We start from the raw sequence: 20,104 nt of genomic DNA, 5'->3' as shown, positions 1-20,104 counted from the left end.
ACAAGTATGTCAACAAAATTAATCACTTAGATGATTACTTTATTTAGTAATTTATTTACTAATTTACTAATTGATGATTACTTTATTTACTAATTTATTACTTAGATGATCACTTATTGAAATTGTTTGGCTAATTGTAATGATTAATGTAACATTATACTTGCGTGTTTCACGCTTACGCAATACGGTAGTTTTGATATCGGATTATATCTTTTAAGCGAGGATTATCACGCGAATTATCAAAAATATTACGCACTCTTGACAAAGGTAAAAAAAATCATCTCTAATGCTCGTTTCTGCAAATGTTGATTAACTTTACAAAACTCTGTATCTTCTTCTAATTCTAGGAATTGAAAAAAGATAAAGAGTGAGTTCCCAGATAACATTTATATATGTTACATGAGATATTTAAAAGACGTCTTAGGTGCCTTATGTCTAAAACACGTCTAAAGGATTTCATATATTTTACGTACGTTATCTGCGTTAAACTGACGTTAAACTCACCTATATTAGTAGAAACGGGCATAAGCAAGATCTAAATTATACCCATAAAAATTAGACTTAAGCGCTTTGAAGCACTTAGAAGGAAGTCGAGCAAACGGGCCACGAGCGTTGCGAGAAATCCGTGCCTCTCAAAATTAAGCATCCGTAAATTACGGAATTGCAATTTCCCTAAAGTGGATGAACGAAAGTTTTTCCTTTAATTTTCAATAAAGAAGAAGCACGTGCGATATTCTCGCGCGGAATACATGCGCGACTGCACGTAAACCGCTCGCGGCCACCAAGCAATATCGATCCGGGGTACAAGATTTAAAAGTTATGAAACCGAGTGTCTTACATAAAATAGAGACACTACCTAGTTATTACGATAACCGCACTCACGTAACGCAGCCGGCCTGCATTCGGGGGCTGTATCCACGCGAAGATGCTTTTAGCGAAAAATAACCAGCAATTCTGCAATAAGAAAAAAGACATTTATGTTTTCTTGTTTCTACTAATATAGTGTGAGATTAAAATTAATTTGTTTACTAATTCTAAGAATTAGAAAAAGATAAAGAATAAGTTAAATTAAGCGCGCGAAATAAAAGAAAGGTAACACACGAACAAATAATTGAATCGCAAATTGGAAACTAGTTTATTTAAGCATAAACAAGAAAAAGCAAAACTAGGTCTTTTTTAAATTAAACAACTTATGACTTCACTTACAATTCAGCTTCAGCTAAATTAAAATTATAAAATGGAAAAGAAATTAAAAAATTAAGTATACATAGACTTGACAAATGGATCATCAGAAAGTTATAAAAACAAACTGTACACAACCGATAAAGAGTTGAATCGAGATTAAAATTAATCTATATTGATAGTCATGGACATTAATCGGATAAAATTATTCACAAACGTTGAATTTTTATATAATAGGTACAACACGATAAATTTTGTCGATAAAACTGAATTAATGTATTTATATTTTTGATTATATGTTACTGAATTAATAATAAGTGCTGTATAATTATAAATATTAAACATCTAATTTCTTTTTCATTATCCTAATTTTTGTTTGGATTGAAACAATCGTTACATCGCCTTCGTTTATTCGCGATAAACAGATCTCTTACTGCAACTATAGTCTATACTCTATAGTGACAAAAGTTGCTTCACGAATGTCGGGGTGAGTGTCGCGGATCACGTCGGATCTAATCATCTTATTTGTGATATATATATATATATATATATAGTAATATTTTCATAATGTGTTTTTCCTATAATGGACGAGGTAGTGTAAGTTAAAAACTCGTGACAATATCGCCTTGACTGCAATTAATACTTGGTTCACGGTCAAGTTTAATAAATTTGTAGTGTCTTCGCTCGTGAATATCATCTCCAATAGTCTTAACTAACGATCAAAGTGTGACGATTGCATTGTCACATGTTACAATTAATCTAATTCCCATTGAAAACTCGTGATATTTTCAATTCCATCAAAACATAAAAGATCTCTCTTTTTATGAGCAAATTATTTCCCCTTTTCTTCATTTATATCTTATTTTACCTTTCCTTGTTCTCTTACAAACATCTAAATTATTTTATTCTAAATAATTTTATTATTTTGTTTGTAAACTAAAAATATCGATAGTTATTGTTATAGACTGCTCTACTGAAAAAAATCACATCACAAAGTTACATAACGAAATCATGTAAAAAAAAAACAAGTAAATTACATAATGTGGATTTATCCCATTTGTTCCAAATCATTACCTTATTTTTTAAAATCACGTAATTTGAAAAATCATATGATATTAGAAATAATATCATCTGTTATGTAATTTTACAGTTATCGAATTTTAAAGAATTAAATAATAGAAATAAAAAGAAAAAACATATCATTGTGTGACTTTTCAAATTACGTGATTTAAGAACAATCATGTACTTTGGAACAATCTATTACGTAATTTACCTGTTTTAATTACATGGTTTCATTATGTAATTTTGTGACATGATTTTTTTCAGTAGGATGAACCTCACATTAATTTGTATTTTACGTTTTTAGAATGAAAGACGATAGCAGCTCGGACAGCAGACAGGGTTTAGAGGGTTACGTGAATCACGGCTTAAGCGAATCCACCAACAATGTGGATCTCATTCATTCGTTTCGATCTCTTCACAGTTCGCACGGAAACCATCGTGACATGCAGGGCTCTTCAGATTTCATCTGTAAGTTCCAAATGAAAATACAATAGTCGTATTTTTCGCTAAGCTGAACAGGAGTGAATACACAGAAAAGGCCTATGTATTAGTATTAAGTCTATGTATTAGCAGTTTTGATAAATCAGTAATTTCTTTTTGTATCAAAATTTAACTTATTTTTCAAAATAGTCTTCTTTTGAAAAGTCATTGATTTATCAAATTGTCCATAAAACATACGCTCTACTCGTATTTTAAAGCATAATTCACTTCTCTATGCGGCGAGGATGTCACAAAAGTGAGTATCTATCATAAAACTCTTTGTTCGAACAAGCATGTAATGGAGACTTATCTGACGAAATTAAACCGAAATTTCTCGCTTATACAATAATTTTATACTTTATGCACATCACGAGGATGATAATGATAGACCCATTATTTAAACTTAATTTCACAGAGATAATTTGAATTGTCGTGTTGTCAGTTACGTCATCTTAAAATGTAAAGTATAAGAAGATGCACTACCAAAAACACTTTAAAGTAACAAATATAGAATGTTTGTAGAATTTTGAATTTAGTTTTACAATGTATAATAGAAGCGACGATAAATCCTTTGTGATCTGATTACATTTTTATGTAAATTTATTGATATCGATCTTCGCGTTACGAAACATTAGGTTAACGTAGCCGCGCCCCAATTTATTCAGCACTACAAAGATAAGGACTTTTGCCTTAAACTGCATCATATTTAACACAGTTGTTGATAAAAAAGTTTGTGATAAAATTATATCGATAATTGCTATTTTTCATGTTTAATATGATAACAATAAACGGAGAATATGCTCCAAATAGGAATATACTCCAAAAAACTTTGTTTCGATAAACAATTATTTTATGAAAATAATACGAAACATTACAAATGATCAACGTAAAGCTAAAAAAAATAAAACAGATAAAGATATATATAAACTATCGTATAAAAATGTTTCTATTCTAATATTAAGCAAATTTATTTTACTGCATATTATATATAATAATCATATACCTATTAGAATGCACCAAGCGTTATTAATCATTTCAGCATTTTTTTCAGTAAAATAATATCACATAAATTTACACGCATTCTGCATGCATCAATCGTCCTGTGCATCGCGTACAAAAATAATAACAAAGAGAAATCTCTCCCGTAATGGCAGTAAATAATAAAATAAATAATTACAAAATTTTGATCGTATTTTGAAAAAGTACCTACTATCAAAACTACATATTACATCTGATGACATTAACGAATGCAAGATTGTGGTAACGTGCCTTCTTGCACGTCGTCAATGATTTTATTTCGCGAAACTGGTTCGCCTTCCTTGGCGGGCGAATGAAAGATCGGTCTTCTGAAGCGCGTAATGCTTTTAGAAACACATCTCAGCGCGTGTACACGGTAGTATATATACGATATATATTTTTTCCCTTCTTCTTTTCGCCGAGATAATAAATTCAAGTGTCGCGCTGTCTGTATGAGAGTAGGTACAAGAGCTCCGTCCTTGTTACCGCGCTTGTCACGCTGCGTTTTTGCGTACCGTACGAAATTATTTATGGGCTAACGTGGCGAACCGCGAATGATACGACAGACATGAATCCCTTGTGTTAAAAGTACATGGCCACGATGAAGTTTAGCCAGCTGGTTTTTTCAGATCGTTCTTATTTGTTTTACAAATGGATAAAAAAAATTATACAACTGAAATGATGATTGAAAAGGGATTGAAAACATTCTTGCAAACATTGCTTAAAAGGTAGAAGCATCTCTTCTTAACACGATAAGATTTTGTAGAACTAAGAATGAAAATAAAACGAAAACACTGGAAACGGGCGCGGATCAATAGGCTATATAAGTGCAAATCAATAGATTATAAATTGACAGATGAAAAATTATCACTGCTAATATTAAGATCTTTTATAAGTATAATATATCTTATTATACTTAAAGTTCCTATAAATATAGTAAGTATTTATTAAATAAATTTTCATATAGTGTATTTAAAGAATATATATAAATAAATAAAGAGCTGAATTTATATTCTCTATATTTTTGATATTTAAGCTCGAACGTACACGGGATAAAATTATTACTAGCTTAATGTTTGACACTTGATACATTCTCTAATACATATAAAAAATAGATTTGTCGAATATCAGAATAAAAAACATTTTATACGATAGTTTATTTTTATCTTACAATATTAGAGGAAAATTAAGAATGTTATAAATCGTACTATCATATTCTTATCATAAAATTATATTTGGGAGCAGTGATCGAAGAGCCGGGGGATGACGAGGCCAAGCAGAAGGAAGGTCTTCTGAAATCACTATTGCAGCACACGAGGCGGCGTGCCAGGGCCATATGCACGAAGAAGACCCTTTACAAGAGGCTACCGATCTTGAACTGGTTGCCAAGGTACAACAGTCAAGATGTACTCGGAGATCTAGTGGCCGGGATCACCGTGGGCCTCACCGTCATTCCTCAGTCGCTGGCATACTCAAGAGTCGCCGGTTTACCGCCGCAGGTACATAAACAAACGAGACAGTTATCGCTCATATAATGACTTACATAGAATTACGAAGAGTTGCATCACCCCAAGAATCACACCGAAATTACATTAGTGTAAACGTTTGATCAAATGATCTTTCATTCACTGGAATTTAATCAAAAAGATAAAGAACGAAATTGAAATAGTTTTTAAAATAAAAATGTAAAAACTCCTTCGCAAATGTTTAAGTAATAATTACATATTACTAAATATTAACTATGCTTTTCAGTTAATTGCAAATATATTTATCTTGATGCTTATTTGAATGAGCAGTAATTTTCAGTGAATGAAAATTAAAGAACAAGTACCTTTTTTCTATTAAAAAAATTGAATTAGGGGTACCTTTTATATTTTTTCTATATACGTATATATCACTTTTTATTTCAGTACGGTTTATACGGTAGCTTCCTAGGTTGCTTTATCTACGTAATTTTTGGATCCTGCAAGGATGTACCCATGGGACCTACTGCTATACTATCTTTATTGACTTATCAAACAGTATCTCACTTAGACTCTCCGGTTATGTATGCGATTTTATTAAGCTTTTTGGCCGGAATCGTGCAGTTAATAATGGGTATATTCGGCCTCGGTAAGTCATCTTCAATAATTTATCAAGATTAATTTGATTTAAAAACGGCTAAAAAAACGTTAGTGTTATAATACGCGCACAGAAGAGTGGTATTAAAAGTAACGATTTCACATAAATTAAACATTGTAACGTTTTAAATTAACTTTATAATTAATGTTTTAAAATTTGAAATAAAAATGAAAAAACTATAAAATATAAAATGAAATAAAAATAAAAATATTAAGAAACGCTTTAGTTAAACTTTTTGACATTTTCAAACATGAATTACAACAGTCACATTCTTTCTCATTCTATTTAAATATTAAAATATCGCTCTCTTTCGAATTTTATTTTTATCACGAAACCGCAATGTGTAGTGAATAAAATAATTGAGATTATATTTTATTTTTTAAAAGGATTTTTAATAGATTTCGTGTCTGGTCCAGTAAGTTCTGGTTTCACATCAGCAGTAGCTTTGATAATTGTTACGTCGCAAGTGAAAGATATCCTCGGTATTTCTGCCAAGGGTTCTCAATTTATTGAGATGTGGAAAAGTATCGGTGGACTCATACATACGACATCCGCCTGGGATACTATTTTAGGAATATCCTGCATAGCATTACTATTAATTCTGAGGGTAATTATTTAATATAAGAAATGTATTACGAGAATCTATTAAAATTCTCTCGCGTTACGCAACGTTAATATTTAAATTTAATCAAGTGATTTACAGTAGATATCGTTCATATGGAATATAAATTTAATACAAAACTTTTATTTTTAAAATGCGAATGAAAATAAATTGCAAAACAAAATACGAACCAATATAAATTTAATACAGAGAGTATTTTGTTTAAAAATGAAAAGAAAATAAATTAAAGTTGCATGTAATCCTAAATAAATATTTGTAACAATTTCGAGAGGTGGAATGATAAAATTATTAACGGGAAATTCTCAATAAAGCGGTTCAATTTAATACTAATATTATTACGATTGCAATAAGGTAATATTTTTAATAAAAACATATCATTTTAATTACAGTTACTAGGCTCGTTCAAAATTGGCCCAAAGAAAGAGGAGCTTCTTACTACAAAACATCGCGTTGTGAATAAAATCATCTGGTTGATCAGCACCTCGCGAAATGCCATTTTAGTAGTAATTTGTGGTTTAATAGGCTGGAGCTTTTCGAACCAACCGCCTATCCAACTGATCGGTATGAGACACAAATAAAATCCCTTTTTTCTGTTAACCGCAAATTAATCGAGAAACAAACTTTCATTAAAATTTTTTAATTTTTTTTTTTTATTTAAAAAGATTAAAAAGAAACTACGATCATGTTTGAATTATACGTAACATAAATAAATGCAAAATTTTATTTAAAATTGTGCCAGCAATCTGTAAAAATTCCGATTATTAATTACAGTGATATGAAATATTACGTAAAATTTATTTTGGTTATACGTATACATATATTTTATTGTAATAGAAATTATGTTATTAAATATATCGTGCGATGTAAAAGAATACCGTACAGAATGTTTCAAAAATAAAGCACACTAAAATTTCTCATTTCAGGTTACATACCGGGAGGCATGCCTACTGTACAAATCCCACCGTTCGGCTTTACTAACAGCAACACAACGGTCACGTTTATTGAGATGTTTGGTAATTTAGGCAGTGGACTCATCGTTATACCGCTCATTTCTCTAATGGAAGACATCGCTATCTGCAAAGCCTTTGGTAAGAGTGTATTCTACTATCTTGGCAAGTTACAAGATAATATTATTCTTTGCCAGATAATATTTCCATATTAAGAATTGACTTGTCTTTGTTCGAAGAACTAATTTTTAACTTCCCAAAATGATTGAATTTCTTAGTTAAACTTTTATCGCATATTTAGGAGCCTATCGTATATTTACGGAATTTATGCATTTTTTACAGCTAATGGAAAATCAGTGGACGCTACGCAAGAGCTGATAGCGATTGGTATATCGAACATTGGAAATTCCTTTATGCAAGCTTTTCCAAGCACGGGATCCCTTAGCAGGAGCGCAGTAAACAACGCTTCTGGTGTTAGAACACCATTCGGCGGCATTTACACTGGTGAGTTTAGCTTATAATTTTTGCAAATTATTGTTTCTATTTATCTCCTTTGCCGAAGTCGAACGTAAAGTAAAAAACGCAAAAGCTATCAAAATGTAGAATATCTTAATTAGTTGTCGGAATGTTAATTGTTTAGCATTGTCATTAAGTTTAAACGTTTACATATTTTGACAGTTCAACAAATTTATTTTCAGATTTAGTTAAATTTTTAGATACTTCAGCAAAACCATTTTTCCCGAGCACATACGTATATTATTCACAAAGCTCAAATCATATTATTTCGCTTGAATTTATCGACCGATCAATAAAACTGAAAAAGTTATTAGAAAATCATAATTGTGTGGTTACGTTATTTGTATATGTGTATGTGTGTGTTTTAGGTTTATTGGTAATTTTAGCTCTGCTATTCCTCACTCCGTATTTCAGTTTTATTCCACGTGCCACTTTAGCAGCGATCATTATCGCCGCAGTGATCTTTATGGTCGAAGTTAAAGTAGTGAAGCCGATGTGGAGGACAAAAAGTAAGAGCGCGTGTTTTTCATTAATACATAAATACATTTACGACAATACGTCACGAAATTAACTGTTACCCTTTTGTGTCGCAGAATCGGATCTCATCCCGGGGGTAGGCACGTTCATCGCGTGTTTGGTACTGCAATTAGAGATCGGTATCCTCTGCGGAATAGGAATAAATATTCTCTTCATTCTGTATCACGCTGCCAGACCGAAAATATCCGTAGAAAAGCTTAAGGTGGTTATTGATTTACTTAAAAATACAAAGCCAATTCTTCACGATCTGTGTTAAGTCTTCAATCTTTCACTCTGTTCTTGATTTAAGCTCGTGCTATTGCGGATATGAGCGATATATATTTCATAATATCTGTTCTCATTTTTCTCTTTTCTTTAATAGACACATCACGGTATCGAGTATCTAATGCTGACGCCGGATCGTTGCTTAATCTTTCCCTCGGTGGACTACGTTCGCAATTTAGTGACCAAGTACAGCCGACGTGCCGAGAGCGTCGCGACGCCTGTGGTGATCGATTGTTCGCATATTTACGGTGCAGACTTCACAGCTGCCACAGTCATCGAGATTCTTACAAAGGATTTCGCTAAAAGAGGCCAGCCGCTGTTCTTCTACAACCTGAAGCCGTCGGTGAACGCTGTATTTGAGGGCGTCGAGCCTACGGACTTCATCGTCTACTATAATCAGGAAACGTTAGATGACCTGCTGAAGGAGAAGGGCTACACGAAGCAGATTCAATAGAAGCCCCATGAAACAATCAAAATATTGTTTTCGATGTGGAAGATACAATTTGTATTTTCATAGCGTGTTCCTTGAGGCTGTTATCCGGACGCAATAGCCGGCTACCAAAAATACACGAGACTCGAGAGACTTTCAAACATCTCCCGATTCTTAATGCAGTCGACTGGACTACAAGGCAGAATTTTTTTAAATCAAATCGCCATGAAAGCGAAATTTTTATGAAGCAAATTATATATTTAATTTTCTAAACTTTTGGAATGGAATCCAACTCTAAATAGAACCTCACTCTCAAAAATTAACAATTGAGCCACTCTTTTTTAACATTGGCTCATTTGTCATTTTTCGTTACTCTTTAATAGAATTAGATTCCACTCCAAAGATTACTCTTTAATTATCTAAAATTTTAAAGAGTATACACATTACGTCGGTAATTCATCGGTGTTTTGCTTAAAATTCCGAACGACAGCGATAATATAATAGAAGACATAGAAAATATTGTTGACCTAACGACAATGCCTAAAAGTTCAAAAGCGCAGTTTTAATATAGCTCATTTAAACAAAATAATTTTGATTCACGCGTATAATGGAATCAATCGAAAAAGACAGAAAAAATACTGAAGATTATTTATGCATATATCTTGAATACATTTCAGATATATATATGTCAGTATGGGTATATAATACTCGTGTCGTTATATATCTCGGAAAAAGAGAGAATACGTAGGAAAATCAGCTCGAAAATATTCTATGTGATAAGATACTACAGAAATTCGAGAAGCAAATGTCTGAACATTCAAGTATAAACGTCTGAAAAATTAAAATGCAGCTTAAAAGGCGCCTTTTAGGCATCTTAAATATCTTATAGGTTCTAAAAAAATATGTTTGTCTCGTCTAAGTATTTATTTAACTTTGCGATGAAGTAGAAAAATATCTGCGATATTTGATTGTGACGTTATCAAATCGATATCACTCAGCGTTTCTCGTATTTAAACCCTTTCACGTAATTTGAAAGAAGTTTCCATTGTACATTTTTATACACCTGCTGCTTCATGCAAAATAGCCACCTTCTATATTCTAGAAGCGCGTGTACATAAGATATAAAATAAGTATTCGAATGATACTGTGATAATTTTATAAACAATATGTGAATATGTGTCTGGCGGACAATCCGGCGCGACGGAGAGATATTCATATGACGACAGCGACGCATATGAATATTATAGATCTCTCTCGTAGAATTTTTAAAAACGTTTACTGCATTCGACGGCGCGTGATTCATAGTCCACACGCGTCGACAAAAAAGTTTGCAAAATGTAACCAGTTTACGATTATTTTCGATCAATACGCAAGAGAACCGTTTTTTTTTTTTCCATTATATTTTCGCATGTTTAAAAAAATCTTTTTTATATTACAATAAAAAGAACGCTGTAATATAAAAATAATTAAATATTATATGTTATAATAATAATTGTAAAAATAATTTTATTATTATGACTGTAACGTCATAACAATGAGGAGAACTTACAATTTAATGTTATATAAATTAAATAAACGGAGAGTTTTTAAACCATGCGGTGATATAATAGCAAAAGCAAAAGTTGTTGTGTTCTTTCGATAGCGATAAATTCTTATCGCTAAAAAATAGATTTAATGCGGCTTGTTACTTCGGCGAGATAATGCCGATATTAATCTGTAGAGAAATACTATGTTACAACTATGAGTAATTATGTTACATAAAAAAAGATTATAGAATCCTGTGGTAAATTACTTAATAGCGCTGCGTCTGTGCTGTCGAAAGATAAGCTTCGTTCGCTCGAGAGACTTACAAGTGATTCAGCATAAATCTATTGCAATTAATAGTTTGTTTTATATTTACACATACATAATAATATGTATGTATATATATATTTATAAATATCGATTAATATGTAATTATAAGTATATATAGTTGTATATTAATTTTTTTTTACCATTTTCAGTCCCCAACATAGAAAAACGCAATTAGCTTTCGAGAGGGAAACAATTTTTGCAAAATCAGTAATGCGTTGCGTATTTTTTGTTTAAAAGTAATACATAATTGAATAGTCGTAAGAAAATCGCAAAAACACATATTCTGAGATAAAAATAATATCAAGAAGTCTGAAGTCCTCTTTACGACATTCTTCGCGACTTTTGCGCGAAGTTTAACAATAAGAATAAATTTATAATTATTTTAATTTTAAAGATCACAAATTATCTGATCCGCCTTACATCGGCAGGCTTGAATCAAAGAAAGAGATCATCTTTTTTATTGCAAATAAATTTTATAGAATGATATTCAAAGATGATCCGAACAGCATGATTATATTCAAAATCAGGCCATATATATATTTGGCACCCCTTATATGCGTGCAGTGTAATACTCGTCTCTCGATACTACAGATAATGATGTATACTCAATGACAGGATGAATCGGTCCATCGAAGGTCACTCTCGCGCTCTCATTAACCTGATCGTTCATCGGCAGATATATCTTATCCCTACACACCGCATTATATAGGGCGATGGTCTCCCTTCTCCCAGCCGGCCGAGCGTTATCGATTGTTACGAACACCGTCGTCAGAACCGTAGCCGAGGATCGCGGCGCCTACAGCGAATTAATTTCAACCCGTCTGCTTCAGCAGCATAAGTAAAAAAAAGTTCTCGGATTATGATTTTTGGAAAAAAAGAAAAGAGAAATTACAAATCTATCGCAGAGTTTTGGAAAAAGTTATAGTGATGGTGAACGTAACGACGATGATTACAACCGGGCTTCCAGTGGACTCGCGGTCAACAGGCGCCGATGGTCCTCAGCTTCCTTTCATCTCGCGGGATAAGGGAGAGATCTCACGTACGGACGACGTCGCGTCGTGTCGACTTTCCATCGATTGTAACACGCATGACGACAGAAGTGGCGCCGGCCAGAAACGGGGACTGCGAAGCAGTTACGGGTCTGCCCGTGCAGTTTGATAACGCGCTAAATGTGCACTTTCCGCGCGCGAGACCGTGTGTCCGCATCCGCAACCCTCCACCGGCTGCGCCAGTCGCACGTTGGCCGATGACGGACGCGCACGGGGTGAAAGTAAACGTGTCTCCGACCGGCGGCACGCTACTCCAGGGTGAGTGTAATCCCGAACTTCGGATTTTATAGTTATCCCGTTGCCCAATGGACATAGTGGCCGGACCATCCGGACATTCTATCGTTTCGGAAATTCCCGAGGGTGGCAAACATTTTTTATAATTCATTCTGTTTTCGAGTTAAGCGGATTGGAGGGATCCGCTTTTGCATTTTATTTCTCACCTCCGAAACACAAAGGTGCATGAGAACAACACTGACTTTGACGCGAAATTACTTTGTGTTCTATGGAAATAGAAAGTGTACTTCAACCACAAGAAATGAAACGGATCCATTATGCATTTCAGAGCTTTTTACATGCACGTTGAGATTTTGTAATTTTCTGTTGAGAAATACATTTTCCGGGTCTGCGAAAATCTGACTGCTTTCGAATATTTTAATGGGCGCATTTCAGAAATTTAATAAATATAAAAATATGCTAAATTTTACCCTGTGTACTGTTTTATTATAATTATATTCATATTGTGACAGAAATTTATTATAATTTAATATATAGTCAGTTTAATGCTGAAAATTACTTATTTTGAATATTAAAAGCATTAATCAACTGTGATCTTATTACTCAAAATAAATAATTAATCACTATCTTCAATTATTGTGGCGTCGAGTGGTTCACCGGTCGGTGCGATTGACTCGCAATCTGTAAATTATTTATAATTGGAAATTGATGGAAAAGAGAAATCTTTTATGAAGATTAAAAACCATCAATGTATTTTTTTTGGAATTAAGTTGAAACTTTTATACTTTAACTGTACAGGACGTAAGATGACGGATAATGACTCTTTTAACGCCGAATCCGAACGGCGCTGATGATAGATCATCGAGTTCAATCCCACGTGCGCCCAAACGCGATTTTTCGCGTTTAATGAGCCAAAAATGGGCTCCACCTGATGATCAAAAGATTTATGATCATCAGCGCCGTTCGGATTCGGCGTTAAAAGAGTCATTATCCGTCATTTTATGTCCTGTACAGTTAAAGTATAAAAGTTTCAACTTAATTCCAAAAGAAATACATTGATGGTTTTTAATCTTCATAAAAGATTTCTCCTTTCTATCAATTTCCAATTACAAATAATTGAGAAATATAATTACTATATTTTTTGTTCAATGTATGTGTACATACACTGAGAAAAAAAATTGTTAACTTGACTAAATGCGTTTAATTCGTAGTAATTATTTAGTTTAAATATTTATATATTTAGATTAAATTTACGCGAGTTAACACAATTTTATAATTTAAAATATGTTATTTGTTTAAATTAACAAATATTTGCTTGACAACCCACTGTATTTAGTTGAATCAACTAATATTTTTGTATTTTTGTGAATCGGCAACTTTTATCTTAATGTGTGTGTGTGTGTCTTCTGTTTGCAATGTTTTTTACATTAAATTTCTGTAAAGGAAAGTAACCATTCGGTACCTTTTTCTTTTAATTCTGAAGTAATACACAGACGATTTTTTAATTTCCATGAGAGGTTTCTTCTACATTAATTTCAAATTATGTATAATTGAGAAATATAATCGTGCTAAATTTTTGTTCAATATAGGTTTCCTTATTGTCTTCTCTTTGCAGTATCTCTCAATTCTGTTTATATCAAAATTTAAAAATGCAGAGAGACTGGAACACCCGGTCCGTCGGACGACGTAGATACTATCGTATTCGATTTTTCACCTGCTGTCGGATACACCAGTTGCATTTCCGCGCATAATTCACGAGCGAAGATTATTCCTGTCTGATCGTAACACATAGCGCATATACAAGATATCGGAAAATCTTTCAGACATCGCAAAGGGTATCGGCGCGAGCGTGTTGGTGTCGATGAAGGAGACGGCGAACAACGCGGCGATATAATGGCATCCAGGAAGCCGACCAAGTACGACGATTCGTAAAATCGCGAAGATGGAATTGCGAAAAAGCTCCTGGAAGATCGTGATTCTCGTGTGCGCGTTGGTCATCTACTTGTGGATGCTCTTCGTTGATCATTCGCACGTATTAGCCGACATATCGCAGAAGATCACACTGCAGAGAACGAAAATCCCCTCAAGGAGTGTAGTCTTGTACCAAGGTTCCGATAGATCTAGGATCGAAGAGGTGCCTCCGGATGGCCGGACGGATTCGAAAAAATCGCAATCTCTCTCACCTCGAAACGTGAACGGTACGTTCGAGGGAGGTATATCGGAGTATCAGACACTTAAGCAACAGGGCCTGGTACCAAGCCGGCAATTACCGACCGCTCTGATAATCGGCGTGAAGAAAGGCGGAACGAGAGCCCTTTTAGAGTTCCTGAGATTACATCCCGCGATTCGCGCCGCCGGCTCCGAAGTTCATTTCTTCGATCATCACTACGTTAAAGGATTTCGTTGGTACAGGTGCGTGCGGCAAATCGTTTCAACCACTGAAACCTAATACAGCACTCATCCATTTAAAGTTCTCGTAATTGCAAAGTTCCGAGGTATAAGTTCCATTCTGTTTCTCCCAATTGTCTTTTACATACAAATAATAATTTCTTCAAGTAAAAACAAACATAGCTTTATTGAAATAAATGTATATATGTATCAAAAATATATAATATTTTTAAAATAATTAATTATAATTAATTAAACAATTTAATTTTTTAATAATGTTACTATATAGAATATATAATATCTTTAAATCAAAAACTAATTAACCGTTGAGGAATTTTTTACTTATTCTTTTGCACGAAATATTATTTTTTCATCTGTTATTACTTTCATTGTCTTTTTTTATCGGAAAGAGATACTCTTTATAATATATTATGAATATCTCTAACAAGTTTTCTAACAATGGACGATATTCATAATCCGTTTTTTATTTTAAAGACCGTCTTAAGTAATAATTTAACGTTTAAAGATGTCGACGAATACAGCTCTCTGATTGGTTCATGACATCTTCGGTTGGTCTTAAAAATAAGATCCGACTACGAATAGTTCGATCAATGTCTCCAATGCAATTATGAATATATTCTTGACAATTCTTAATAATCAGACGCAGGATGCCTCCAACTCTGATCGGTCAGATCACCATGGAGAAGACGCCATCGTATTTCGTGACAAGCGAGGTGCCGAAAAGGGTGAAGCACATGAACCCAGGGATAAAGCTAATCGTCGTGGTGAGGGATCCCGTGACCCGAGCAATTTCCGATTATACGCAAGTGAAGAGCAAGCGTCGCAAGATGCCACGCTTCGAAGACTTGGCCTTCCTGAATGGATCGAAGATCGTGGATACCTCCTGGATGCCTCTGAAGATTGGAGTCTACGTGCGGCACCTGGAACGGTGGTTGCAGTATTTCTCGCTGTCGCAGTTTTTATTCGTATCTGGCGAACGTCTGATCGCCGACCCGGTGACGGAGGTCACCCGGGTGCAGGACTTCCTGAGTCTGAAGCGGGTGATATGCGAGAAGCACTTCTATTTCAACGCCACCAAGGGCTTCCCCTGCTTGCTGAAGTCGGAGGATCGTGCAACGCCGCACTGTCTCGGTAGGATAGTCGAGAATCGGTCGTCCAAAAAAGAACTTGCAGATCGTATAAAAAATGAACTTCTCTATAGAAAGAATTGTTTCGCTAAAGTATTTAAAAATTTGATTAGGCTCAGATCTGCAAATAAATTTGGAGCATCAAAATAATTATTATGTAGGACGCTTAAACTGGTTGCTAGAATGTCAAAACTTTTTGCAGCATTACTCATCATGCTTGATGTTGCTACGTAATTATTTAAATGGTCCATTAAAATTATTTTCAGAACTTATCTACATTTTTAAATACTTTATATCTATAATTCTATCTATCGGGAAGCAAAATACACACGCTGCAATAATTATATGTTCTAGTTGACACCAACTAAAAATAATATTATGTAATATATCAAATGTAATTATAATTTCACACTCAACGATATAAATGTAATAATATACCACATGGTGTTACGTAAAGTTACATCGTTGAGAGTGCGAAATTATAACATTAATGTTATGTTATGTTTAATTAGCGTAATTGATTTAATTGTTGACCGTTGGGTTGTCATTAAAAATCCATTTTCACGGAAATCATAAACAAAATACAGTTCACAAATTTCAGATCGTTGTTTTCCGTTGCGATTTTAAGTAATATAAATACTTTTTCAGAAACGAAGTTATCAATCTTTCTCATTAATGTTCAACAGTAAAATTTTTCTTCGCTCATAAATCACTTTTTACAGGATATATTTATCATCTAATCCGTTTGTTACGTAGAATATATTATAAAAATATGTAACGTTTGATATAAATTGATTATTTGTTATCTTTCAGGAAAAAATAAGGGTCGCAGTCATCCCTACATTGATCCCATGGCAATTCAGCGTCTTCGAGATTTTTATCGGCCATTCAATCAGCGATTTTATCAATTGGCGGGTATGGATTTCGGCTGGTATTAAAACTCACGTGTATCGCATACATACATATCGTAAGCAGGAAAACGGAACGGAGTCAATTGTCGTTAAGTACTTGTTACGATATCTATTACACCTGAATATCTGTAATCTGATAGTAATACATACGTACTACAGTCATATCAGAACGCGCCATTAGTGCATATTATAGTGCTTACAACATTATTACGAATTTTCCAAAATCTTGCTTTCGATGATGTAATCTTCAATTTTATCAGGTTTTAATTTTTTCAAATTATATAGATTATAGATTATATAGAGAGAATATACATACGTATTCTTTTTTAATTTTTCATTATACAGTATTAATAATCTCCGTACATATATCACTTTCTCAAAATTTTGCTTCCAGTGATGTAGTCATTAATTTCAAGTTTTAATACTTTCCAATTAAATTTCACAACATATTTTTTTCCAATTCTTTGATATTTTAATTTAACAGTAGTGTTAAATTTAACTAAAAACGAATTTATAAGAACTTTGCAAATCTTGTTTCCGATGATAGAAGATTGAAATCTAAAGTTAAATTGTATAAAATTAGAATACATATCTTTTTTAACTTTTTATTACATTATATAATTTAATATATATAATTTTTATATAATTTAATATATGTAGCATTAAATAATCTATAAAAACTCTATAAAAAAGTTGAGTCAATACTTTCTGTTTGTTATTTGTAACATAGTTAGATTAATTAGATTTATAGTTTAGTATTAGATTTGCCAAGAAATAGAAAGGAACGATATCTCTTAAAATGATGAGCGCACAGTTACCGTCCGGATGTTTGTTTATGGAAAGGAACCGCGACATATCTATATAATTATCCTATTATAATTCTTATATTCTTTAGGTCAACATCAAATTAGTTCTTTCTGTTGAATAAAATAAAATGAACTTAATATTACCGAACCGAATGTTAATATTAAAACATTTATCAGTTTCCTTCATTACTTCTGACTTTTCATTTTTAATCTCGTAGGTTAACACGATAGTGCAATATTAATGTACTTCTCTTTGTATTTTGATAAATTTAAACGAAATGTAACCACGAACACGGTAACCATTATACAATGAAAGGGCAAAGTGATTAAAAAATTATTAGATAAAAAATTATTCGCGCTGACCGTAGGAAAATTTTGAAATTGCTCTTTTAATTGTGTCATCAAATTTATAATTTTAATTAATTTTTAAATCATTTATACATAATTAAAGTAAACTTTTTTACTTCACAATGAAAATCCATTATTATCTATAAATATGAATATAATATTATACATTAGAGCGTGATTTATATATAAAATAATTTATAAATTTTTTTTATTGTATAATTTAAATTTTTATATTTAAAAAATTTATGTTTTGTTTAAGTTGCATAGATAACATTTTTTAATTTTTTTATACATCGTACTCAATAATCACTTCGCCCTTGTTAACAATCCAATTTGTCTTTAAAGTAATGATATATAGGGGCCTATTCTGTAACTTTACATTATCATTGCGCAGGTTTTGTATACCGCAAAATAGCTGTGCAACGATAATTTAACGATATCGTTAGAGTCGTTAAGAGTTACAGAATAGGTCTCATAGTACATGACAATGACGAATAAGTATAGAAATATCACAATTTACTAGTTCCTAAGTATTAAAATCTAGTCAATACAATTAGCAAAGATACGCATATTTATAAAAATAGCTGGATAGAAGACCTCCGACATAATTAAATCAAGTATTAGATTTAATTACGCAGAGTATAACGTGTTAAATACAGGGATAAAAATATAATGATAATATATATATATTTCATTAACGCGTACGTATTGGGGTCGACAGTTTCACAAGACATGAATTTATTTCTAACTCTGCAAAATACTTAAATATGCTTATCGCCAATTCCTGCATTTCACGATATATTCTGTAAAAAAAGTCATCGTTTATAAGATAAAGTTAATGAGATTAATATATTATGAGACAAATCCGAACCCGAAGAAATTAATTCGGATAAGATAGGAAGTTAGTGAATTATTCCGTGCGTTCTAGAAACTAGAGCGCAACGTATGCGTTAATACTTGTATGTAAGAAAGAGTAACGATTAATGTACTTAATTCGACGACGATCGAAGGGCTATACATATATTTATCTAGTACGTAAGAACGAAAGTAGACAACATTTAGCGATACGATCAGTGCGAATGATGAATAATGATGTAATAGTGAAGCACAGTGCTTTTGCTCAAATTGTATCACAGGAGGCTGTCAATTTAATATAAGTATTTCGTACATTGTTTGAAATATGTTTTGAATACAGGCTGTTTGACAAATAGAGCAAAATATGTATATAAATATTATGCAAAATGTCTAAAATTAGCGATTCACCCAATGATAGATGCTATATAAATAGATTCGTGCCTTTTTTTAGCTGTTTTATTATAAATAGCACGCAAGCGCCTATGTAGAAACCGCTTGATTCCATAGTTAAATTCCCAATCCCTTTTCTTTTGATGTTTCATCTTTGTCACTGAAGCTAAAATTTATTTGTGATTTGGAAATTATAGCTATAACTTACGTTGTTTTTTTTTAGAAGAATTTATTAATAGAATATAATTTGTAAGAGAAAAATATCTATGCATATAATACAAAGTATAATGCAGATGAAAAATCTGTATGTGTGGTAATAGTTGTATAAAATGAATATTTTTGACATATAAATTCTCATATATTTTTCTACCTTTACAAAATAGAATTTCTACATTACAAAATAGAGGTCCAAAATTAAATGAATATAAAAATATATAATAACAAGTACTGTCTTTTTTCATACCACAAGATGAATTAGATCGACTGCAAGGAATATTCATCGCCCCAAAACATCGTTTTGCAACATTAAAAATTAGCATTATTCTTATATAAATAATATCAGTACTCTAGATTCTTAATGATTCCATTGTAAATCGACATAGTAAATCGCAAATTACGCATATAACTATTACTGCCATTAATGTCATTAAACGTTACAGTATCTTCAACTATTTTTATACATTAGAACAAATAATATTTCAGATACAATACCGATATTTTCCAGCAGAATATTGTTTCATTGCAGGAAGCTCAATCCGAATCTTTCTATAATATTAAATTCATTTCTCGAAGCCTAAGAGATCCCTTCTGAATATAAAATATTTAGAGATTATTTATCTTCACTCACAATTATAAAAAGATTTACTAAACACAGTCTATTGTTAATCCTTTAAACAAGGGACGGAAGAATAGGCTATAATTCTTCACTCATTAATTTCCTGTA

At 32.4% G+C, this 20,104-nt stretch overlaps 2 protein-coding genes across 2 annotated transcripts; both read left to right on the top strand.

The window, feature by feature from the left end:
• Window positions 1-1,765: 1,765 nt before the first annotated feature.
• On the top strand, window positions 1,766-9,477 carry LOC108776437 (sodium-independent sulfate anion transporter). The gene is given in 12 exon segments (XM_083287327.1): window positions 1,766-1,779; window positions 2,549-2,630; window positions 4,921-4,954; window positions 4,957-5,240; window positions 5,652-5,853; window positions 6,249-6,469; window positions 6,874-7,045; window positions 7,408-7,572; window positions 7,774-7,935; window positions 8,316-8,456; window positions 8,541-8,686; window positions 8,846-9,477. Coding segments are annotated over 12 exon segments (1,980 nt in total). The 3' UTR covers window positions 9,203-9,477.
• Window positions 9,478-11,539: 2,062 nt separating this feature from the next.
• Window positions 11,540-16,789, top strand: Hs3st-B (Heparan sulfate 3-O sulfotransferase-B). Its single transcript, XM_018543002.1, has 4 exons — window positions 11,540-11,575; window positions 14,258-14,727; window positions 15,365-15,855; window positions 16,665-16,789. Exons 1-4 carry the CDS (start codon window positions 11,540-11,542, stop codon window positions 16,787-16,789), a joined length of 1,122 nt encoding a protein of 373 aa, XP_018398504.1.
• Window positions 16,790-20,104: the final 3,315 nt, after the last annotated feature.

This window comes from Cyphomyrmex costatus, unplaced genomic scaffold (assembly GCF_001594065.2).
Source record: "Cyphomyrmex costatus isolate MS0001 unplaced genomic scaffold, Ccosl1.0 scaffold36, whole genome shotgun sequence".
Lineage (NCBI taxonomy): Eukaryota > Metazoa > Arthropoda > Insecta > Hymenoptera > Formicidae > Cyphomyrmex > Cyphomyrmex costatus.
The sequence above is the reverse complement of the archived record's forward strand: the minus strand, read 5'-3'. Positions and strand labels throughout refer to the sequence as shown.